At 35.3% G+C, this 25,589-nt stretch overlaps 1 protein-coding gene across 2 annotated transcripts in view; it reads left to right on the top strand.

Moving 5' to 3' along the window:
• The window catches only part of LOC149805410 (protocadherin Fat 3-like), a 65,671-nt gene extending 40,430 nt beyond the window's left edge, over positions 1–25,241 (top strand). Inside the window, exons 7-19 of one of the 2 annotated variants that reach the window (XM_089936189.1) lie at positions 1,821–1,942; positions 2,521–2,695; positions 4,661–4,819; positions 6,054–6,191; positions 7,373–7,492; positions 7,826–8,011; positions 13,240–13,442; positions 16,617–16,851; positions 17,574–18,066; positions 19,255–19,397; positions 22,766–22,789; positions 24,304–24,331; positions 24,686–25,241. In XM_089936189.1, coding sequence (XP_089792315.1) covers positions 1,821–1,942; positions 2,521–2,695; positions 4,661–4,819; positions 6,054–6,191; positions 7,373–7,492; positions 7,826–8,011; positions 13,240–13,442; positions 16,617–16,851; positions 17,574–18,066; positions 19,255–19,397; positions 22,766–22,789; positions 24,304–24,331; positions 24,686–24,701 — 2,042 coding nt within the window. In that variant the 3' untranslated portion in view covers positions 24,702–25,241. The remainder of the gene's footprint in view (positions 1–1,820; positions 1,943–2,520; positions 2,696–4,660; positions 4,820–6,053; positions 6,192–7,372; positions 7,493–7,825; positions 8,012–13,239; positions 13,443–16,616; positions 16,852–17,573; positions 18,067–19,254; positions 19,398–22,765; positions 22,790–24,303; positions 24,332–24,685) is intronic. The other variant, XM_089936195.1, reaches the window with a different exon arrangement.
• The last annotated feature ends 348 nt before the right edge of the window (positions 25,242–25,589 follow it).

Below are 25,589 nucleotides of genomic sequence, written 5' to 3'. Positions count from 1 at the left end.
AATTCTTGGGTGCCTTCTTTGTATAAGCATTCAAGAAAAGATCTCTCTTCTGTTTCCACTCTCTTTATCTTAAAAACTTTCTCTAGCCTTCGTATTTCCTTGTATGCTGCCGCCATGTTTTCTCGCTTTTCTTGTCCTTATCCTTGTCACTTACTTGAACAGTTCACTCTTGTGTTTTCTATTTCACTTTTGTAAATTGTTATTAATGTTTTTTTTGCAATGTTTTTTTCTAATTCTCATTCGAAAAAGTTTTCTTGGTGCGTTCTTGCGAGCAGTCCTGCTTGCCAATTGTTTTCTCGGAGCCTTTCCTCCGGTGGACCTTCTTGCTGTTTGCCTTTGAACGAGCGCACAACTTCGGCTACTCGAAGTACAGTCTAATACCTCTTATCTTCTCTAAGATCCACTCTTATCGAGGTTCACACTAGTACTGACTGAAAAATGGATTTAGACCGAACATAAGCGGATGCTTATTGAGACTCCGCCCTAGATCTGAGTCTCTCAATTTTGATTGGATACAGTCGGGTCTCTTTGAACACTGCCCGTCGGGTAATTTATCACTTACTTGTCAGTCTTGGGTTTCCGGTCCACAAAGCCTGAAATTATTTCCAAGCCGGTCGTGACACCATTGACTGGTGGCAAAACAAACACTGGAGTCTCTAACTCATCGTGCAGGTTGTAGAGTTTCCTTTGAATTTACCATGGATGGGTCGTTTCGTAATAGTTAATGAGGCGACTTCGCATCTGATTAGCTGAGCCCGAGAACAATCTAGACACCATATGTCCGGTTATATTTTTCTTTAGTCCAATAAATCGGCTACCCGTCATCTCCCCGCCCCCGTCCCAACATCTGCTGATATTGATGGTTGGGCTACGGGTCTTTTGTCACCTATTCGTCAAATCGCGCAATTGGTGGAGACAAGTCTGTCCGCAACATATCGACTAACATTTGAGACATTTCCTGCTATTTTTCGCTTCTCGTAAGTTACAGTCGTCTGAAAGGTCCTTCCGGCGATATGTACAGAACGTTTCCGTATCAAATTCTATGTTTGACAACGTGTAAATCCACATAGAATAACACGACTCTACCTCCTGTCCTTATTTCTAAATTATATATAAATTCATAATCAATTAATATATTTGTCGGAGATCTCAAGCACCCTAGAAAAGAGCCTGGTTGAACAAGACTTTTGCAATGGCGGCTCCTGCAACAGTTCTCAAGTGTTTTCTTCTGATCATTTGCCCAAAGTCCTAAACGTGTTCAGATTGCAGTACATGCCCAAATGCCAGAGATGGAAACCGAACCAAGATACGATCATCAGTTGACTAATTCTCTGACGCATGTCCATCTGCGAACACCGCAGACTTCTATCTATCGTGGCGTAATACATCAGCATATCAGTATCTACGATGTTTGTTCTACGCATAATTTAAAGTAAAAGCATACCCTGCCGCATTATGCACCAGAAAATCTCCATTCATGCTGTTCGAACTCGGACGTCTTGCACTCAAATAAATATGGTTTTGTTGATAGACAGCAACTTCTCTAATTTCCTATAGCTTTTTATTAGTCAAATTATTGATTGACCATAGGTCAGAGACTTGCGGCAGCTATACAAAATATATTATAAGTAATTCAGACATGTATAAAACAATCTATAGGAATGAAAAAAAAATAATAATCATTTTTAGATTATATATGTATGTGTGTATGAGAGGGAGAGAGAAAGAGAGAGAGAAAGATTAAATGTATGCATATATTTCAAGCTGATTACATTTGAAAAATATTAGAGGATTTATACAAAGCAATAATTTCATTACAGACGAGGTAAGAGTGGCTGCTAATCTGACTACATTGTCAGGGAACTACCTTCTCGGGTTTAAAGTGGTAGATTTATGTGAATACACGGCATCTGGAACGCTTACCCTCAGTATCTACAATGAGGTAATTTTGTCTGTCTGTCTTTATCTCAATCTTTTTTTTTATTAGGCTGTCTGCATTTATGTCAATAATTGTGTATCTCTGTAGGTATTCTCTATTTAACAATTTAAACGAACACTTGGCGATCGGATTTAATCACAATAATGCATACCTTTGAGACTGAAGGTAAACCTAGATTGTAAAATGAGAGATGCAGTCTGAAGTAAAGTTTACACGCTTTAAACTTTTATATTCTATCATTTCACAAGGGACCTTTACTTTTGCAGAATTAGTTTTGGTAAACTAACTTATTCATGGCGTTTACTTCCATGATGCAGTGAATCATTTCAAAGGGACGAACATGTTGCTGTTCTTGGTTCATATTTTATTCAATTAATCTTTAACAGATTTGTTAAGGAAATATGAGGAATTTTTCGTGAAATGATTTTTTTTTCAGGATAAAAAGATCGTCAAGTTTTAGCAAGTGTCTTGATATAAACAAGCTTTTTCTTCGAATCTCTAGAATAAAGTGATGATTGAAATACTCTTTAGACATTTTGCATGTTTTGGCTGATATCGATAATTTTGCCTTTATTTCAAAGCCACCTACAATACACAACTTAGAAGCTACAGTTGAAGTACTGGAAAACCAGGTGACAGAACTACTGCTGTATACACTAAGTGTAACTGATCCGTCGGATCCATTCACGTGCGGAATCAGCTCCACGAGTCCCAGCCCCGCTCCCTTTTCTGTCAGAAAGAAACCCAGTTTAACAGGTTGTGCCTTTATCGCTGATTGTACCATGTGATTTAAAGGGATAGGAAACCAGAAAGGGAATGTTAAATAATGTGAGAAGCGCGAGAAAGTAGAGTTATCAGTAACAAAATATCAGCCTTGTGTTATCATATTGTGCAGACGATATATTGAATATAATTAATCAGTAAATGTTTCCTTCAAATGTATATTATTTGTATACTATTACTAACTTTGTGGTACCTGATTTAGAGGTTTTGTTCATGAGCAAAGCAAACTAAACCAGAGAACAAGTCTGGGGAACTCACGGCTCTAATTATTTAAAAAAAACATTAGCTTTTCTAAAGGCTTTCATGTTTCGCTTATTTATACGATACTTTGGTATGGTTGGAAAGAAAAAAGTTTGTAAAAGAATTATCTGGCAGTGGGCAGGATAAGTAGAGCTATTTAAAGCATGAGTATTTTGTGTAATTCTACAAAGCAAACTAAACCAGAGAACAAGTCTGGGGAACTCACGGCTCTAATTATTTAAAAAAAACATTAGCTTTTCTAAAGGCTTTCATGTTTCGCTTATTTATACGATACTTTGGTATGGTTGGAAAGAAAAAAGTTTGTAAAAGAATTATCTGGCAGTGGGCAGGATAAGTAGAGCTATTTAAAGCATGAGTATTTTGTGTAATTCTACAGCATGAGTGGACGTTTGCTTAAAATTATTAGTCAATGCCATCACAAAGAGGAGACAGTTACCGCCTTTCATGCTTAAGTGTTACATATCGTCCCTGATTTTTTCACCTTTTCTTGCATGTTCAGACTGGATATGTTTGTATTACTGCATGTCTCGCCCCACGCCCCCAACTATGCAACATTTACATCTGATTCAAGCAAATCATACATGCATAATACATCGCTATTAAATTAACTGTCAATTTGCTTTCATACAGATCTAGTCAATTCCGCTTAGAATCAAGCTACATTAAACTTTATGACATTTGTTAATGCACCTAAGACTGACCTCACATGGACTCGCAAACATTTAAGCCCTATAGGTATTCAAAATAATACACGTTAAATTTCATACTGCACCGGTCAGCGACGAATAGCTTTTTTGCCGACTGAAACTTCAATGGGTGAAAGCTCGTATGCTCCGTTGCACAGGTATGTTTGTTTATCACTTCAGTCAGTTTCGAACGGGTTTGGAAGGTCATAATTGGTTGATAATGTGAAGGAAAATTTAAGTAAAACCATGTTTTCAAACCTAATCATTGATTTAGGAAACCCAACAATGAGAGTAGTAGTTATTCCTGTGGTTCAAAATGGTTAAAACATATTTCAAACACATTTAGTTTTAACAAAATCCCATGGTTCCGTTAATTTCTCAACACAGAAACAATGTCAACGACGGTTCTGTGCAAACGATGTAGGGTTGATCCTGGATATTTAGAAATTAAGTTGTTCAATACGCACGGTTTTACCATATGAATTAGAACCTTATGCTCTGGAAATATCATTACACACTCACATCTTGGAGCTATGGGTGGGTACCATTCCATGTGAGAAAAATTTAGACTCTACATCGACGAAACTATCGATATCATCGATGAACACAACTATATTTCCACAGTATCTTGAATAGTTTTAAATCTTCTTCCTAAATGCACCACGATGAAAATCGATACAGACACGAGGTTTGGACGGATATGAATCCTATATTGTTTGAAGTAGCCGTTTTCGAAACCTGTTGTTAGATTTCCGAAATCAATTTGACTACTGTTTCTTGGTCTAGTAGTTACTGGGCATACGTTATTAATGATCACAAGAATCATGGATGACACAGTTCCGTTTGGAAATGATTCTCATAATTTTTTTAAGCGCTTCTTATCAGTCGTATATGAAGAATACAGTAAACTGCTTAAAATAAAGAAAAGCAAATGCAAAACAAATTTATCAATTTATGTATATTCGTTACAGTTTTAAATTATAATTTTCAGATTATGGGGTGTATGTGAATAACAACCCGGGTCTTTCTGTCGCCGCCAACGCCAACTACAATGTATTTGTAGCGTGCTCCGATGGTAAAGGTACCACAGTGGGGAAACTGGTAGTGCATGTAGTAGCAAGCAACAGTCCCGTTATAACCAATTTGCCAAGTAAGATTCCTTGCCACTTGCAACAAAAAGTCTCGTCACTTGCAAAAAGTCAAGTCACGGACTGAAAAGGTCAGACCACGTGCACAAAGTAAACGATGATAGTAAATATTAGATATGGAAATGACCTTTCTCTTAATATAAATATTTAATATCGCGTAACTGAACAACTTGCTAATGCACATTAGAACAATATGTATGAGCTTACTAATGCTACGAATTGATTAAAAGATCTAAATATCTAAATTCAAGAAATGCTTACTTGCATTATTCACATATTTCTGAAATGTGGGTAAGTCCAATGACCATATCGCAACACAAAAACAGCATTAAAATATAATGATTTCCAAAATTGTATTCACCCATTTGGATCATACATTAAAATTTGTATTGATTTTTATATCCAATACCAGTATTATTGTATAGTTACTAAAATCATAGAATTTTAGTTTCATCCAGACCTTGTGCAAACTATGCGTAACAAAGATAACACACTCTACAGCACATTCTATTTCTAGAACCGCTCTAGTGGTTAGAGCGTCCGCCTCGGATGTGGGAGGTCGTGGATTTGATCCCCGGCCGAGTCTTACCAAAGACTTATAAAAATGGTACTAGCAGCTGCCTCGCTTGTCGCTCAGCATTAAGAGGTTAGTGTTATAACTGGTCAGCCTGGTGTCAAGATAATGTGACTGGGTGGGACATCGTGCTATATGTCTGCGGCATGATGCCCCAGTGCTAGACATTACTATAAACTGTCACACGATATGATAGCAATATGACTAAAAATTGTTAAAACCCAAATCACACACACACACACACACACACACACACATTTCCATAATGTTGACAAAGCACCATTCATTCCTTATTGTTTAATTTCTATACCTCTCCACACTCTTTATGCACCATGAAGTCTTTTATTTATAAAAAGTCACGTACTGATTTGAACGCCTCTTATTCTCAAATTTACTTTTAATACTCGTGTCATCATACCCTTCTGAAAAAAATCTTAATGTTCAAATTGTACGTGGTAATATTCAAGGTAACGTATAGGGTTCAATTGCCAAGCTTGCGGGATTTTGTTTTATACTTTTGACAAATATAACACTTTTGATACATTCAAGTGAATTAATTACTAAATTAATTAAGGAATTGGTGAATAACTAATCAATGAATGAAAAGATTTTACAGACTCTAAAACACTTAGTACTGAAAAGCTCCATCATCTCCTTTTCAGATTCCGTAACTTTATCCACGTCAGCGCAGAAGACTGACCTCGTTTTCGACGTCGACGCTACTGACATCGATAGTACGGTATTGACGTATACTATGGTGTGTAATCCACTTGGATGCCCTTTCGAAATTCTATCCGGGTGTAAGTTACTTTTCTTCCAGTTTTAATTAATGGTTTTCTACTTCTGTCTTAAAACTACTCTTTCAACATTTTTGTTTACGGATCTTTTAATCCCAACGTGTCCAGGATTCTGTGATTCGGATCATTTGGTTGTCCATCTTTCTGTCCACTATCCAATCTCCTCCTACACCACTGGTTGGAAATTCACCGCACTTGATTGCGTAATTGTTGTACCGTTATAATGTGCAAGTGAGTTATAAATTTGAGCGCAGACTCATTGGAACCATGACAAGTGTCCAAACTCATATTTTACAAAACTTCAGTGCAGGCATTTCAAAGATTTTTGACAAAAATTGATGTATGCAGGTGTAGCAAGAAAGACAACTAATATCAATAAGAGGGTGGGTTGAGTTGAGAGGGGGCAGTTGAGGGTCTCAATTGTACTGTTTAAAAAAGTCTATATTTGAAAGGTGTGTCGGTGTCCTTAGATTCCTTGTCAGCTTTTGCTAATTGTGTTTTTATTTTAATTTCTAAAAATAACAAGTTATTCCAACAGTACTGAGTGTCTTGTTTTAGAAGCAAAGCTATCTATATATCAGCATTTTTGTTGTGAAATTTAAAAGTAAGATTAATATTGATATAAGAAACATGGATGAAACCAAAAGGACGCCAACTTTCGATTGTCTTTGAAGCATCTTTGCTTGTTCACATGCTGAAATCTAATGGATGCAAACAAATTATGACTCAAACATAAGATAAAGCAAATGTTTAAACCAATAATGTTTGTTGTTGTCAATCTACAGATGTGCAAACAACTGGCAGTTCTGACAGTTTTCACCGGAAAGACGATAAGGGTATAAGAAAGTGAAAGGAGTTCAACCTCAAAAAGACTAACATTTTGATACTTGATTTGAATATCGGCTATTACTATTGACTATGTAGGTATTTGAGTAACCTGCCATTGCTTAATATGGCTGACAAGGACTTCGAATAAGATAGGTCAGTTTGATATAATTATGAAATACTGTTTTACTGATGGTATCATCGTCACTGCCATCTTTGTCGTGTCATTAGAATAATTATCATCCTTTGCCATTATCACCATCATGACTACATCCACTAGCTCCATCATCACCACTAAGGCAGAGTAAACGAAATGACAACGGCGAAGACGATGCTAATTTGGTTTGTCTTATTTCAAGCTGGAAGAATACAACTAACATCAGATCTATTGTATCAGACGGTGGGATCGTATGATGTTACCGTAACGGTGTCGGATGGTTACAGTTCTCGCTCAAGTTCACTCTCCGTTGTGGTATCAGGTACAAAGGAGCTACTCTTTTCTTCTTCTATTTCAAAAGAAACCATAAATAATAGAACACATACATACATACATACATACATACATACATACATACATACATACACACATACATACATACATAATAGTGTTTCTGCTCTTAAAACATCTTTGATGAAGTTTTACCATAACCAGTTTAGTATGAGGAAAAGCAAACACGTTTAGAAAGCCACAGCTTTTATGTCATATATTTGTTTCATTTTCCTTCTTAGCTTCTCCAATGAGTATTATTATTATTATTATTATAGATTTTCCAGTTCGTTCCATTTTATACATGTAAACTATCTTTATTAAGGTTTAAACACGGCGCCAGTGATTACGAATCTTCCAATTGTGTCTTCACTAAGCATCCAGGAGAACACGAATCTGGGGACTTCCGTGTACCAGGTAACGGCCATAGACAACGATGGGGACACTTTGTACTACTCTCTGACATCTGTACCCGGTTCCGGTATGGACTATTTCCAGATAAACAGTGCAAGTATGTAAATAAAGCCAATCAAAGTAATAATATTAGGCAGCTATTCCATCTTTTGTTGCTATTTTTCATTTTCTTTCCCAGAATCTGATATCGACATATGCATCACCTACTTAATGCGGGCAACGTAAGTCACTAGAAGTATTCGGAAACATAAAAATAAACCAAAATGTGTTTTGTTGATTCGAAATGAAATTTTCTTGGGGTCTTGATTTGGCTTCACTCAGTTTATATGAGAAATGTATCATCTAAAGGACGTGCAATAATTTTAGGAAGCAAGCGTGCTAACATCAGTTACACTAAAAGCATCCCAACTCACAAATAGTTAACTGCAGTGCGTGTAGGGTGCTGTTTTGCGATTGACTGTCAGTCACACATTTAGATGAAATCAACCCATTTTGAAGAAATTTATTCAGGTATGCCTACCTTCTGACTTGCTATAAAATGGTATAAAACTTTTGATTGTAATTATAATGGACTTGTAGAAATAAGGTATGTGCCTTTAACAGAAGAAAAAAAATAACTATAAAGCTATCGGTCAGAAGAATCTAACGCAAGTACAATGAATGATTTAGAAGCCTAACCTCCCGTATCTAAAACTGAGAATTTAGGGGTAAAACTACAGACGCGATGAATTTGCTATTATTAAAACACTAATTGCGAAAACATAAACATATTGAAATATTTGTATCGAATTTAATTAAGGAATATGGCGACAGCAAACGAGAAGAAAAACGAGTAATTGGAATGTAGATAGACATAAGCACACCTTATTTCGTCCCACGGACTGTAATTTTTCTTTAAATAATTTGTTCAGAGCACCATAAATTTTAAAGCTATTTTGAGTTACATGTTATTACTAGATTATATGCATTTTTTAAATGTTCTGCCTGCAGGACAACTAGAAGTACAGTGTCTGTAAAATAGATTATAGAGGTAATGTTGATTGTTAATTCCCAAATGATGATATGAAATAAAGATTTATTTAGTTTTACTTTTCCTTGACTTTTTGAATAACTTGGTGGGCAACGGCATTACATATTCTGACCTAACGCATTATCCAGGTATAATAAACAAGACTGAAACCACGTCAATCGATCCAAGGTAATTTTAAACTAATGTAACGAAATAATGCAAACTGGATAGAGCACCAAAATAATGTGTATTACTCATGAAAATAAATAAACAATTTCGTCAAAGAAACATGCAATTTGTAAGATAGTTCAATGTATAAAAGTCATCAAGACTGAGTTCTTCATAGCTCTTTTATAATTAATTTCAAAGATCACTTCTTCGGTACAGAAGATTTAGGTGTCAGATTAACAATTCAATCGATAAAGTGCATAGCTTTTGGAACTACAAGGATACATTAGTTTTGTCAAAAGAATATTCTATTTTTTTTCGTCCCTATTGCTATAAATAATGCACTATTAACTTTAGGTCTTATTCTATATTTGAGAAAAGACGACTCCTGGAGAGTACAATTTGATTAAAATCAGATTTTCGCTGTCCTGCGTGAAGATCTGACGACGACCGCTTAAGGATCAAGTTCTGGTGACATTGAATAAGCCAATGGAAATGCAGCTTTCAAAAATCTCAAAGTGAATCAAATTGTTTGGTACACATTCTTTCTCTTCATCTATACTGCTCAGTCTCCAAACATGAAGATATAAGACTTAATCTGATTGGTTGATAAAATTAGCGATTATGGTAATAACATAGGTTACCAGAACATGGCTCTAATTGGTCGCTGTCAGATCTTCATGTATAACAGTGGAAATCTGATTTTAATCAGATTGCTGGAGAGCATCTCGTTTAATTAGAAGGATCGTTTTCCAAAGTCCGTATTGTGCCAGGGAAAAACGAAGAATAAAGAAGATTAAAGCATGATAGCATCTCTCCGATAGCGTCGTGATTCCTCGGAATTACAATTACTGATTTCACCGTCAAGTTGGAAACCAATCTGGTTTTTAATTCTGTTTGACGAACAGATTTAGGACCTTCCAGACTGTTTTCACGAGTCTCAAAATATAGAATTTCTTCAGGTTTATAAACCGCAAGCAAATTAAAATGTATTTTTCAAGATTTCCAGCATCGTAATGCAAAGTAAATGGAATAAAAAACCAAAATCTACTTAAACTAGACGTTGAATGATTTAAATCCAACCGAATTAAAAGACCTGGCCGTAATATGCCCAAAAGAAACTTCAACTCAACGGTTTTTAAAGACTTGGCCCTGATATATCCAAATTGATTTCAAAATGATTTTACATCTATTTCATATTAGATACAGGCCATAACAGGACATTATATAATTACATATATCGCAATGATACCCATTTAATTCCAGTAAAACAATTACTAAAATTGTTTTAAATTCACACAATAATGTTTGTATCGTCTACCTAAAATTTAAATACTGGAGGACTTGGGGACTTCGGCATAACTCCTTTCAGATGCAACACGTTTGTATTACCCATTACCCTGGAAGCCATGAATATATCTTGAAAGGAACTTTAGTCAGTATCATAGGCGAACATTAATGTATATCATAGGGGAACATTAATGTGTACCATAGGGGAACATTAATGTGTACCATAGGGGAACATTAGTGTATACCATAGAGTAACATTGGTGGGTACCATGGGGGAACATTAATGTATATCATAGGGAACACTAGTATATATCATAGGGTAACATTAGTTTATAACATAGGGGAGCATTAATGTATATTATAAGGGAACATTAATGTATATAATAGGGGAACATTAATGTATATCATAGGGGAACATTAGTGTATATCATAAGGGAACATTAGTGTATATCATAGGGGAACATTAGTGTATATCATAAGGAAACATTAGTGTATATCATAAGGGAACATTAGTGTATATCATAAGGGAACATTAGTGTATATCATAGGGGAACATTAGTGTATATCATAGGGAAACATAACATTAATCTATATCAAAGGGGAACATTATTGTATACCATAGGGGAACATTAGTGTATAACACAGGGGAACATTAATGTATACCACTGGGCAACATTGGTGTATACCGTAGGGGGACATTAGTGTATATCATAGGGGAACATAACATTAATCTATATCAAAGGGGAACATTAGTGTATACCATAGGGAAACATTAGTATATATCATAGGGGAACATTAATGTATACCACAAGGCAACATTAGTGTATACCATAGGGGAACATTAGTGTATACCATAGGGGATCATTAATGTATACCACAGGGCAACATTAATGTGTACCATAGGGGAACATTAGTGTATACCATAGGGGAACATTAGTGTATACCATAGAGTAACATTGGTGGATACCATGGGGGAACATTAATGTATATCATAGGGAACACTAGTGTATATCATAAGGTAACATTAGTTTAAAACATAGGGGAGCATTAATGTATGTTATAAGGGAACATTAATGTATATAATAGGGGAACATTAATGTATATCATAGGGGAACATTAGTATATATCATAAGGGAACATTAGTGTATATCATAGGGGAACATTAGTGTATATCATAGGGGAGCATTATTGTATACCATAGGGGAACATTAGTGTATATCATAGCGGAACATTAGTATATATCATAAGGGAACATTAGTGTATATCATAGGGGAACATTAGTGTATACCATAGGGGAACATTAGTGTATATCATAGGGGAACATAACATTAATCTATATCAAAGGGGAACATTAGTGTATACCATAGGGGAACATTAGTGTATAACATAGAGGAACATTAATGTATACCACTGGGCAACATTGGTGTATACTGTAGGGGAACATTAGTGTATATCATAAGGGAACATCACATTAATGTATATCAAAGGGGAACATTAATGTATACCATAGGGGAACATTAGTATATATCATAGGGGAACATTAATGTATACCACATGGCAACATTAGTGTATACCATAGGGGAACATTAGGGTATACCATAGGGGATCATTAATGTATACCATAGGGCAACATTAATGTATACCATAGGAAAACATTAGTTCATACTATAGGGGAACATTACTGTATACCATAGGAAAACATTAGTGTATACCACAGGAGAACATTAGTGTATACCATAGGGGAACATTAGTGTATACCATAGGGAAACATTGATGTATACCATAGGCGAAAAATTAGGGATCTACTATTAAGAAACCCTTGATGATGAATACATTAATTTACAAGATACGAAAGAACAAATGTCGAGATTGTTCAATCGCTGTCGTAAAAATAGAAACTATTGACTCCTTTTACTTTCACAGAACTCAGCCAATCGTTATAACGTATATTAATATTTATTGAGTCAAATGTAGACATTTGCTTTAATCTAACTTTTGGTTAACTCGGTATTAGCAGGCTGCTTGGATTAATAACAAATACTTTTTTGTCGTAGTACGCATTAGATTTCCAGATGATGCCATTGATTTGAATTTGGATTCGATCTTTTTACTGCGACATATTAGCACGTCCTTTTTGACCCGTCTGATTCGAGCATAGCGCAGATATTTTAATATATGGACCGTTTGTTTACAGCGCTAATATATTGATGTATAGACCGTTTGAACACAGTGCAAATCTATTAAAATATGGACCGTTCAAACACAGCGCTAATATATTAATATATGCACCGTTCAAACAACAGCGCTGATATAGTAATATATGGACTGTTTGAACACAGCGCTAATGTATCCAACGTGTGAAAGAGGAAGGTTTAAATTATATGAAAAGATGAAAATCTAAAAATGTCATTTTTATGCCACATTTGTTGATTTCAGTCATTGTCAATTTAATCATATTATTTTACAAAGCAATACGAAAACAATAAGTAAACATATTTACTATTTTTTGTTAAAAATCGTCCTTTATATTCTCTTTATCTAAATAAACCGTTTTAATGCCTCGAAGATAAATTTGTTCATTTAGCACTTTCGTAATATCAGCAAATATGGATGATGCATTGGAACTTTTAGAATAACTTCTTAGGAACCTGGTGTATCTTGAAAGACTACGTTTTGGATTAATTTCAGTTGTTATAGCAACTACTCAGAGCTGCGTACATCATATTTCTTTGTGTTATGTTAAAATTAACGCTCCTCGTTTTTCTCTCCATGACATAACAATTGTTTGATGAGTTGTATCATGTGACTTACTCCATATTAGCTCAGCTAGATTAAATATGTAAAGATTTTTCTTGCAGCCGGACTAATAACGACATCAACGACAAATGCGATTAATTACGAGACCATACCGGCTACATCGTTTACATTGTACGTGCGAGTATCCGACGGGACATGGACTGCCGACAAAAATCTCCTTGTAAAAGTGACCAATCAGAACGAAGCCTTGTATTTTTCACAGCAAATATACAGGGTTTACGCTAATGAGGGAAATGCGGGACAAGTAAGCAAAAACCTACGACACTTGATAGAATAGTTTGTTCACATTTTTTAAATCAACGAACGACAACTTCTGATTACGAATATGTTTTTAAAAAAATTATTGATTCATCTTTATCTATCACTTAAGAATTTCCTTGGTATTCTTGGTATTTCGTTTGCAATGAATGCTGAGTCGGTTTTTAATCACAAGCCGCTTTCCGCATCAATATGTTTTAATTATCACTTTTCTATCTCTTGGCTAGGTTAGATTACTCCTGGATAGGGTAAATATCGGAACGTGTCCAGTGCAGGAAACAAGAGGCGTTTTCTTAAAACTCGTTCTCATGAATTCACATTTTTAGTGTAAAACGAAAGAAAATACAAAAATTTAATTTTGTAAAAAGAAGGAGAAATACCCAAAGGATTACGTAACTGACAGAAGTCGACGCATATCTGTAATTGTTCTCGTTTACCAATTTTTGAAGAAAATAAATTCTACCGTAATATTAGTTCTGGGCAAACTGCTCTGGCCGTAAACAACTCCTTGGCTGTCGTTCTCGTTTTGCTCGCAATGGCACTGCCTGCACCTGCTCACTTATAGACGAATCTTGATGACATAATCTGTGAAGCTGTTCTTCTTATGGATTTTTTATAATAACAAGCTTGAAAAGTTATCGAAATGTTGCAGCTCGATTCAACAAATCTATTGTTTTGTTGTTAGTTGTTCCACATTTGTCATCAAATTCATCTGAGAAGAAAGACATTGATGATAAATGAAAGCTAGGGGCCCCGGTTGGCCGAGTGGTCTAAAGCACTCGCCTTTACCGATCACTGTCATCTCACCTCTGTCCGCGTCGGTTCGAGTCTCGGACTCGGCTTATGTGGATATGCGAGAAAACTTGCTAGCAGCTTCCCGTGGATTGGTGGTTTTCCCCGGGTTTTTCCACCGTCAGTTATACTGGTACTGTGTATAGCTTATTATGTGTTGAAAAATTAAGCCCACAATAACAACAATATGTGCTTGGACAATAGTCGTGTGTGTGTGTGTGTGTGTGTGTGTGTGTTTAACGTAACTTAACAATTTGATATCTGCAGTGTAGCAGTTTATAGTGATGTCTAGCACTGGAGCATCATGCCGCAGATATGTGGTATCATGTCCCACCCAATCACATTATCCTGTCACCAGGCCGACCAGTCCTAACACTAGCCTCTTAATGCTGAGCACCTAGCAAGGCATCTGCTAGTACCATTTTTATAAGTCTTGGTATGACTCGGCCAGGGTTAGAATCCATGACCTCCCGAGGCGAACGCTTTAACCACTCAATATGTGCTAGGAAGATACAGTGGATATTTTCTCTTCTGACGTTAATACCGGATATATTTCATCGTGTGGTACACAAATACACGATATTTGCCGGAATGGCGAAGCCACGAGTTAAAATATAACATTTGTTGCATCACAAGATGAAATATATCAGGTAATTACACAGGAAAAGAGCATTTTCTTTCTATGATATACTAACTTTCTGCTGAATAGAAGCTTAGCAGATTAAACTCACTTTTCAGTATACCACTCCACTCTATCCCCACCCCACCCCCCTTTTCCTAAATTCATCTGACGTTCACTGGCTGATCGTATAATTATCAGCGACTTTAGTGAGCGGAAAGATTGGGATGACCTATTCTACTGCAGTAAATTATACATTTTGACATTTTGTAAACGGTTTTGCCCTATTTGACTACGAAGAAGGTCTGATTCAGCAATGCAACACAGCGGGGTTATCATTGCTTTCATGGCAGTACGGAAAATAGCTTCCTAGAGATGCGAACGTGTCTATAGAAATTTATTCAGCAATATAATAATTTTCATGTCTGAAAGGTAATGCAGTTTCCAGGTATATGTTCTATCTCATATAGTGCTAGTTTTTCTTGCTGAAGGTATAATTTCTGAAGCACGCACAATCATGCGCACGATGGAAAACATTGCATTTTCACATTAAAAAAAAATAAGGATATATCTTTCACATGGGAAGGTATAAGAATGAAACAATATATAATTTCGCCAATAAGTTTCTATATTTCACGCTTAAGTATATAATAAATGTATGTACTACAAATATGTCATTTGATTCAACAGTTACAAAAGATAAGATACAAATGTGGTATAATATTAATCAAGATCAGAAAGTGAAGTATTAAAACATAACTATTCCCAAATGCATGCTATCGTATGACCATTTTCAGAAATGGAACGATGAACTCTTACTAAAAATGTAAATGAATTTGCTGTTATTTCAATACCTGAAAAGAAAGTAGAAATTTTCCTTATAGCATTATATACTTGTGTTCCTTTAAATCACGCAAATGTTTTTAATATTTGTAAATATATTTTAAACTTTTAATTGAGAAGACACCGTTATGTGACAGAACTAGCAATTGGAAAAATGAATATTTTCCAGGAGAGAAGCAATTCTTTATCGATATTTATAAAGTATCATGACTTTTACTCAAGAAGCGAAGAGTCTGCCCGTTTTTTTGTTGTTGTTTTTTCTTTTTCGTTTTCTTTTTCGGCGAATCAGCTAAGTTTCAGCTAAGTTAAAATATTTAATATTGGGGTTAACCTAAACTATAACATTTAGGTTAATCTAGGTTGTGGACGAACGTACGCGGACACCAAAGTGATCGTCCTGTCGAGTTTCCTGTAAGACGGGCCAGACAAAAGATTCAACATTGTTTCTGACTCCTTGACTAATCAATGAGAAATTAATTTCTTCCTTGTAGTTTCCGTTGACTCGCCCCTCTGCCTTCTGGCATAAATTAATGTGTATATATTAGTCAAATTTTCCTTCTTTTTGCTTTGTTTATTGTGTTTGGCATTATGCGGCTTGATGTTGTTGAACGGGGATTCATCAACTTTTTGATGGTTGTTTTAGAATCATAAGAATTATTCAGCAGTATACGCAAGTGTGTGGTATAGGGAAGTAACATCAGTGGATGCTTGTGATCATTCTGTTTCAGCGCCAGTGAAAATTTCGCAAATCTGGTAAATTCAGCATTATTTATATAATTTTCGCGAATTGATGACTTCCTAAATATACACTATTATATATTGCAGCAAAGACTATACCGCGACAAGTATTATTTAATCATATATTGCGATAATTTTTTTTTTACATTAATGATATTTCACTTGTAGCAAATGAATCCGGGGTTGTCAGTGAGAGATACCGATGTAGGTGACAGTACCTCGTATTCCATGAACTGTGGGTCAAACTCAGGATATATGACTATGGCTTCAAGCTCGGGACTGCTGACCTATGCGATTAATTATGACCTAGATAAATCAGGTTTACCTACGGCAATCACGTGCATTGTTACTGCCACAGATAGTGGAGGACTAACAGCTACATCAACATTGTCAGTATCTATAGGTATGTGGAAGTCAAGGAAAATAGTAGCAATACGGTTTTATTGAACTCTAATAAATCCTAAAAGAAATGAGTCAGATATGAATCACGGATTTGAGTTAAGATACAAAAGACAACTACCAACTTCATTCTTAAGAAATTTCCACATTAAATGATATGAAATAGTAGAACATAGGAATCAGACACATCTTGCCTTCGGTGTACTGACACTTTATGACATGACTTATGATGTCCAGAAATGCACTGTCACTTGATATTCTTGCATGGTATAGTGCAACCGTTACCACGATAAACTGAATATTTCGTCATATTCTCAATTATTGCTGAATTTTTAAGCATGAAATATAATGTTTGCAGTCTTATTGGCAGACATTTTATTTCCCGAATCTTTGCAGTTTCTTAACGTGCAGTAAAAGAAACTATTATGCTGCAAAGAACTATTCAGCAGCAAATCGTGGACATTTTAAATCCAGCAGATGTTAATGGTAGCTGACATATTTTCGCGCAGTCCCACACATTCGCCTTTACTGAATTAAGATAAAAATTTTAATGAAAATATATCCTTACATATTCTCTAATAAAACGTCTTCTGGTGTAAACTGTATTCGCTGTAGTTGTTATGAATTGAAGACGAATACATTTAATATTAAAAATATATATTGAATGGAAAATTGGATCATAGAGATCAAGCAGTTTGAAGTTAGCCGTTTATTAACCTTTTTCAGCTGAGATTAATGACAACACTCCAACATTCCTCTCATCGGCCTATACATTTACTGTTTACAACAACATTGTCGTCGGAACGTCAATCGGTAATGTATCCGCAGTTGATGGAGACATTGGTACTAATGGACAATTTACATATTCATTGGATCAAACAACCCTGGCAACCAACTATTTTCAAATATCACAAACAGGTTTGATCACTCTAAAAAATTCTCTTTCTGGAGTGGTAGGTGATCTTGATTTCACGGCAAAAGCAACCGATACTGGTGGACTTGTAGGCTTTGCGTCGGTGAGAGTTACCGTACTTGAGCCAACAACGACAACGGCTGCGACTACCACCGTTGGATATAAGAATATGTTCGATGATAAGAGAAATATCGTTTGGATTTCGATGTTGGCTGTTCTAGCTCTCATCGTTCTTGCTGCCGCTCTGTATGTGTGCCTGGGCTATCTTCGGTATTGGCCAATCGGATTCGATCCCTTCAAAGAATGGTAAGATCACCCCTTTGAGTACATTTTCAGAAGCGACTACAGAGTATGTCCACGAACCATTAACAGTTTTTTTGTGTGCATAATCCTTACCCTACCCCTAGATTTAAGAGATAATGCAGGACAAATGTAGAGACACTATTTCAGTATAAATGTGTCTGTGATTTGGATTGTTTACGTAGTTTTAAACAAATTGTCAGTCATATCGCTACAATGTCTGCAGTGTGGCAGTTTATAGTGATGTCCTAACACTAACCTCTTAATGCTGAGCGCCAAGCGAGGCAGCTGTTAGTACCATTTTTATAAGTCTTTGGTATGACTAGGCCGGAGTTCGAACCCGCGACCTCTCGCGTCCGAGGCGGACTCTCTAACCACTAGACCACCGGAGCGGTCATTAACATACATGACTTCAAAATTGAATAACTCATAGTAAAATATTGCCATTGATGCAAAAATCAATTTTTTTTCTAAGATGAGTGAGTTGTTCGGACAGATTATATAATCCAGTCTATTTTCTAGCCACATATTTAGATTTAGTTTTTTAGGCACAGTATATGCCATTTTTATTGTATGTACCGTTAAGTGAGTTGAAGTTTGCGACGTAATTAAGTCATCATAGTTAAATGTATCAAAGGTTACATTTACTTTGTACGAAACCTTCGTCTCTTGCATGTTAGGATTTGTTTGCAAAGTCGTTACAAGGTATTATATTAATTTTGGATACGAAGGACATAGTGGGAGCTTATCAGTCAATACCAACAGTGTATTTCGTTTCAATGAAGCCATTTATATCATTTCATGTACGTGATAAGAGCATATAAAATAATGGGTGAGCATCAAGACATATTTTTAAACATAAAGATCAAAGGAACAGAAGCTTCTGATCTTAAGACTAAAGCAGGCACTTGACATTTCAACAGTCACATGTATAACAGAAGCTAAAACGTGTTCCGTAAAAGTTAATAAGACCGACGTGATATGACCTTCTATATATCTTACCATTAGAGAGAAACTTCGATTCATCAAACGTTTTCCCATATTAGGCGTATGGCCATGATTCGTAACAATTAACAAAAACAACCCCAATCAATCTCATATTGATACTGGCTCATCAATCATACAGCAATAATATCTCTCCCCGTGCAATAAAAATATCCCCATCTGATTTTGTTCAACAAATTTCGGATTTAGCGCAAAAGGATTCGAATGCAGGAAACCAGATTGTTTGAAGTCAAAACCAAGGCCACGATTTCAGCCCGAAAAGTCGAAACCACTACCATCTCGAGGGGAACCCTCACTTCCACCCCCAACTCCTCCACTGATGGTTACTCCAGGTAAGCATGAAATACGTATTAGCCACGGATACTATACATTTAAATTTTCCAAAGTTCTTGTTGTTTTTGTCTTGGGGTCTTATTTCAACCTCGCAGTTCAGTGACGAAAATGGTAAGCTATTGCAGCGATAATGCGAAAACGTTTCTTTCTCGAGAAGCCGACCCATACGATTTCTCTGACGCGCGTATTCGAGCCATCACTTACATTTACGATTTAGTGTAATTAAGGAAGAAAAAGAAAACGTGCAAATGTGCATTCAGGAGGCTTGCATATGGTGAGAGAGCAAAACCGATTGTTTGTTTTAATTATGGTCTCTCTAAAACCTTTGTCCCAGAAACAAATAATACATGGGAATTTTATGTAATGTTACGATTTTATGTTCATAAACTAAGTAACAGAAAGAAGCAAAACCAGCAAGTTTTGTGAACCTCAACAAATAATTTAATTATCAAAGTTATAAAATGAACATTAAAGAGGAACTTACAGTATTTATGAATTGAATCAAAATAATCATGAAAAGTAATATTCAAGTCCAAAAGAATTAAATATTCCGAATAAATTTCAGATCCTCGAAAGTAATGGTTTGACAGCAGTCTTGATGTATCAAAATGAGATTGTCCAGAATTTATTTGAATAATTCACAATTGTGCCAGAATAATATTTAAGCCCAATGAGCACTTTGTAGTTCCAATTAATACTATAAGCAAATGTTTCTTCTCAAATGATATCTAAACACAACATTAAATACATCTGTAGACTGATGTTACAACATGAACATGAGAAATAAAAATGACCAAATTGTCCAGCTCCACGCACTTATATACAATCATAAGGGTTGAAAACGCAGGTTCTATTACTAACTATGTGACGTTTTTCAAAAATCTCACATAGTAAAAGAACCCACCCGACCTAACTTTCATGTACGAAGAGTTACAAAAAATGTAGATGTACATAACAGTGATCACTCAACGTCATGTATATAAGAAAGTCTGAATACTGGTGCATATATGCAATGATTCCTTGAGAAGTTTAATGTTTCATAAATTTTTTTTATTCCACGTGTATTCATTACGTGTCATGGAATTATCTTCACTGTTAATTTTGAATGTGAAAATTTAATTACATAGTACAAAAACGTTATTGATAGGCATTTATCATTTTACCTCAGATGGGAGCTATATTTTTGTAAAACCATATTAAGAAAATAGCTTGTAGTAGGATCCATCGTGATATGTTTTCTGATTGAAACAATCTTCCAATTTCCTCTCATGGGAAAGTGTATCCTGTCTTGAGAATGTGCATCTCTTAAGATCAGTAAAGCAAAGAGAGGATGCTAAACGTTTGTGAGTATATTTGTAAATATTGAATGAGGAGACTAACATGTAATATGTATACAATGTAACTGTAACACATTTATCTGAAATCTGAGGCAACAGCGAAATACTAACAGGAACATAACAAGAGGAATTCTCTATGAACATCCTGTTTGTGCCTCTTATGAAGCGAATTCTTATGACACAGTGTGTCATAATCCAAATTTTGGAACAATTGTCTCAACCGAAAGTTTGTATGATACTGAGATCGGAACAGAGTTGAAAATTCGAAATATAGCCCAAGGCCTCGAATAAATGGATTCGACTGTTCCTAGCCTTAGATTAACACATGTGTCAATTTGTAAATGAAAAAAATACTCTTGACATTTGAAGAATGGGATCATGTGTTATTTAAGGTAGAATCCATGGATGTTTATGTTAGGCCGATAAATCAGCCTCTTGCCCTTGATGAGGCGATGATAATGATTGTCGTTTTAGGGACTGATATCGCCTATTCATTAAAACCTGCCAAAGTATGCAGACAATTTTGACTGCACGCATCGGTGTACATTATATACAGTTACCGGCATTTCTTGCGGCTGTGGACCTACCGTCGGCTGAAGGGTTCATTTGGTGACATTGTACATTATATTTCTGGAGCAAATTCTATGTTTGTTGTCTTGTAAATCCACGAGGAATAGCACAACCCTCTGTCCTGAGGCCATTTTGAATTTCGCGCTTGATATGGCTGTTACTAATTACTAGTAAGTGTATACAGTGTACGCAGGGTTGTTCCGGAAAACTGTGCATGCAGCGAAATTGGACATTTTAATGAACAGGTGACATCATACCCACATATCGTCCATCCATATCAACGTTGATTTGGGGGTTTGATTTATCGGATTAATTTATGTTGGCTTGAATCCACTTGGGTATTCAATATGTACCAGATTCAGCTGGTATCAAGTTCAATGTGATTGAACCAATGCGTGTTTTCGAAAGAAGAATTTTGTATCAAATGTTTCAGATGAAATTTAAATTTTTTTAGACCGTCAGATTTTCTTCAAATTTTGTCTATATAAGACAAATTCATGTACATAAATCTCATTATAATTGCAACAAAAGGAAAATTCGTTTGTCTTGACAGGAACATGGGAAAACACCAAATCTGAGCTATTTTGAAGAGTTTTTGCAAGTTCACAAGGTTGATTTAAACGGGTGCGAAAACATCCTGACTAAAAAAATACGATAAAACAATAAGCTTGACAGGTTAAAAAATTGCATTTATTTAAAAATTTTATTATTTGTAATAAATGAAAAAGAAGGTCCCATTAATGGCGGTTTTCACCTCAAAGATTGAACTTCATTCAGACGAATTCAGTTTGAGGATGTACAATTTTTGTGAAAGCTGCGTAATCTTAACTCTCCAACCATGCACTATTGGTGTATACCTAATTTTTAGCCGTGCCATTGTTTGGAATAAATAAATAATTATATTTGTCTTATGAAACATTTTTTTTCCAAAAAAGATATATCTTACAAAGTAGAAGTATTGCTAGCCATGGTTCCGATATGTTAACTATATCCACATATCGGAACCTTGGCTAGCGAAGATGACATAGATGCATATATAAATATTTTGCAAAGCCGTTCTTGTACGTATACAAAAATGTTACTTTCACAGAGGGAATGATTTTGAATGACTGACGCCGATCTAACGTGAGTGTGGGGGGAGGGAGAGAGATGAAATCCAAGTATAAAGGTACAAAGTTTTTAAATGCCAAACTGAAGACGAGTGTATAATTTTACTTTTCCACTGGTTCAGCATAGTAGCATTTCAGTATATCCATTGTATGTAGAACCATTCTGTAATTGATCAGCCATGTTTATCAGGGTTGTAAGAACACGGTGGATCATGTAAGTTTAAGCAATGGAAAAATTCAGTCTTGTTTTGCATGACTGCAACTTCTGCTATAAGTGACCGAAAAAGACATTTTCGAATCAAAGCATGCACAAACGTTTACTATACAATCATTCTCTTTGTTTGCTTGCAGCGGAGAAACCCCGAGCCTCAGCAGGTAAATCATTTATTTAAATCCTCCCTTAGCGGACGGATTCTGTATATTCATCAGTTGGTTTCCCCTGCATCCTGAGCGAGCGTACGAGAGAGAGAGAGAGAGAGAGAGAGAGAGAGAGAGAGAGAATATATTTGATATAGTGACTCACAGGTTGAGTTGCTGAAAACAGAAATACCTGGGCAAGTATGCAGCATCAGACGGGTGTTGATGTAAGGAGATGATTTGTGGTGCAAAAGTATAACCTGAACTCCGTCTGCACCTGCACCGGTGAACAGAAGTTGATATATTTAATTTAATGCTTCATGAGGATAAATACATAACAAGACAGGTCCAGATCCTGGTTCAGCCCCAGTGATAGAAAGTATGGATATTTGCAATGGCTTCTGTCTCCAGCGATATTATAAAGTAGATTTATTCAAATTAACTTGTATTTGTAATTTTTGCAAATACGCGAATGTGACGAAGTGTAAAGATAATATGGCTGCTTTATAGTGTTATCCATGTGATCACTATTTAAATGTTAATGTGTTATCCATGTGATCTCTATCTAAATGTTATAGTGTTATCCATGTGATCTCTATTTAAATGTTAATGTGTTATCCATGTGATCTCTATTTAAATGTTATAGTGTTATCCATGTGATCTCTATTTAAATGTTAATGTGTTATCCATGTGATCTCTATTTAAATGTTATAGTGTTATCCATGTGATCTCTATTTAAATGTTGTGGTGTTATCCATGTGATCTCTATTTAAATGGGGGATTTCATTAACACGTTTCCAACTCAGTCGGCTTCTACAATAAAGGAAACACTTTACTACAATCAAATATTTGTGTTCCATTTTGACAATGACGAGTCGAGTTTCCAACTCAGCCGGCTTCTACATTAAAGGAAACACTTTCCTACAATCCAATATTTGTGTTCCATGTTGACAATGACAAGTCGAGTTTAGTACTGATAAAGTTGTTAAATATGCATTGAACAATTTATGAACAAAGTATCTGCAAATATTATACTGTAATAGCTTTTCCGTCAAGAGGATACTACTACTACTACTACTACTACTAATAATAATAATAATACTAATAATAATAGACAGAGACTCTAATAAGTTATTTATATCAAAATTTCCCATCAACTTGGTCGGACTGGAAAGTAGACCCAGTACCTCACTCTTGCGTTTTCTTTTAAATGACCAATGCAAATTTTAAATGACAAAGTTTGAGACTTACTTTAGTATGACAAGTAATTTTGATTAAAAGTTTTTTTTTCTTCTCCGTAATAAAACATTTTATTCCAAATCATCAAATGTACCATTATTAAGTCATTTAAATAAAGAAAATCTTTATGAGAATAGGTTGTGACCTGTTAATGAAAGACGTAATAGGTTGTGACCTGTTAATGAAAGACTTAATCTGTTTTACGTGACTTTTATCCTTATCAGCTTTACAAAAAGTTCTACTTTTGTATGTAATAATATGTCGCTATAGTCATGTTATAAATGTACTTTCAGATGTTTACGATTTTTGGAAGGAGTCATGGTAAGTCAAGTCAATATTTCATACAGTTAATATTGTTGTTAAGTTGATACCCGTACTATTTTGGCACACACACACACACACACACACACACACAAAGATACATACTTATACACAAGTTAAACATAAATATATCAATGACTTGTTTTCTGCCTTTGATGTATGTATGTATGTATGTATGTATGTTTGTACGTATGTGAGAACGCAATTTCTCTTTGTAAACATCATACATTCGTTATAAATATCGCTTGCCTCATTAAGGTCTTTCTGTAAAAATCTGTTTTTGCGATACTTGGTCTCTCATTCATTCATTTATTTCAGATAATTGTTTCTCACCATTGTTGTATTGTATTGCAGGAACGGAACTCTGTGAAAAAGTGGACGAAGAATTTGCAGTTTCTGGAATATATTCAACCTCTTGTTTGATAAAAGATCTGAATTCGAATTTGCACAGCCTGATATCTTTATCACCGAATGTAGACATACATATTCGTGAAATTGGATATGGATCTTATTTCTTGTAAAACATTGTTAGCATCTCTTTTAGCGAGAAAATATCTCCTCATATCTTCTTTAGAGACAATTCACATGCATGTGTTACTAGTTAAAACATTTTTTAATACAACGATGGCGTAATATTACATCAGATTTACGTAAAGCTTTCACTCTTTGCACAATTCAACTTTTACTAAATCTAATGTACAAGGGAAATTTATTACATTCTGGGGCAGATGCACACAAGGAATATTATTTAGGCAAGGTGATTTTTCTCTCTGAAATTTAATAGACGAATTCTTTGCTTGTATTCTTTTCAGTTATTTTCAGGAATATCACGTTTTCTTTGACACCTAATTATATGTACACATGTTTCACGTAATAACTTTTTGCACTTATACATTATCGTATTCAAATATACATTGCTTATATTTTTTTTTTTACTTCCTCATACTCGTACTCTTTTCTCAGCCTTCCACTGTCTTTCTAACTTTACCTGGGGCTTAAAATAGCTGTGCAGGTTTGGTACAAGAAAACATGGAAATTTTACATTGCATCATTCAGTTACAGATAACATGTTATAAACTTTTAATGTTTCTAAGAAGAAAAAAGTGGAAGAAATTCTTTACAAACTTTCTATGGGTTGCGAAAGATATTCTTTACATGCGTTCCCTTTTGAGCACAATCTTCAGCGTGTGTGCAATAAGCATTTTCACACTACGTCCCAATTGTTAGCTATCGCTTGGAAATGAAAATGTGCACCGTC

This window comes from Sinohyriopsis cumingii, chromosome 2 (genome assembly GCF_028554795.1).
Source record: "Sinohyriopsis cumingii isolate HCF-2022 chromosome 2, ASM2855479v2, whole genome shotgun sequence".
In the NCBI taxonomy this organism is placed as follows: Eukaryota; Metazoa; Mollusca; class Bivalvia; order Unionida; family Unionidae; genus Sinohyriopsis; species Sinohyriopsis cumingii.
The sequence above is the reverse complement of the archived record's forward strand: the minus strand, read 5'-3'. Positions and strand labels throughout refer to the sequence as shown.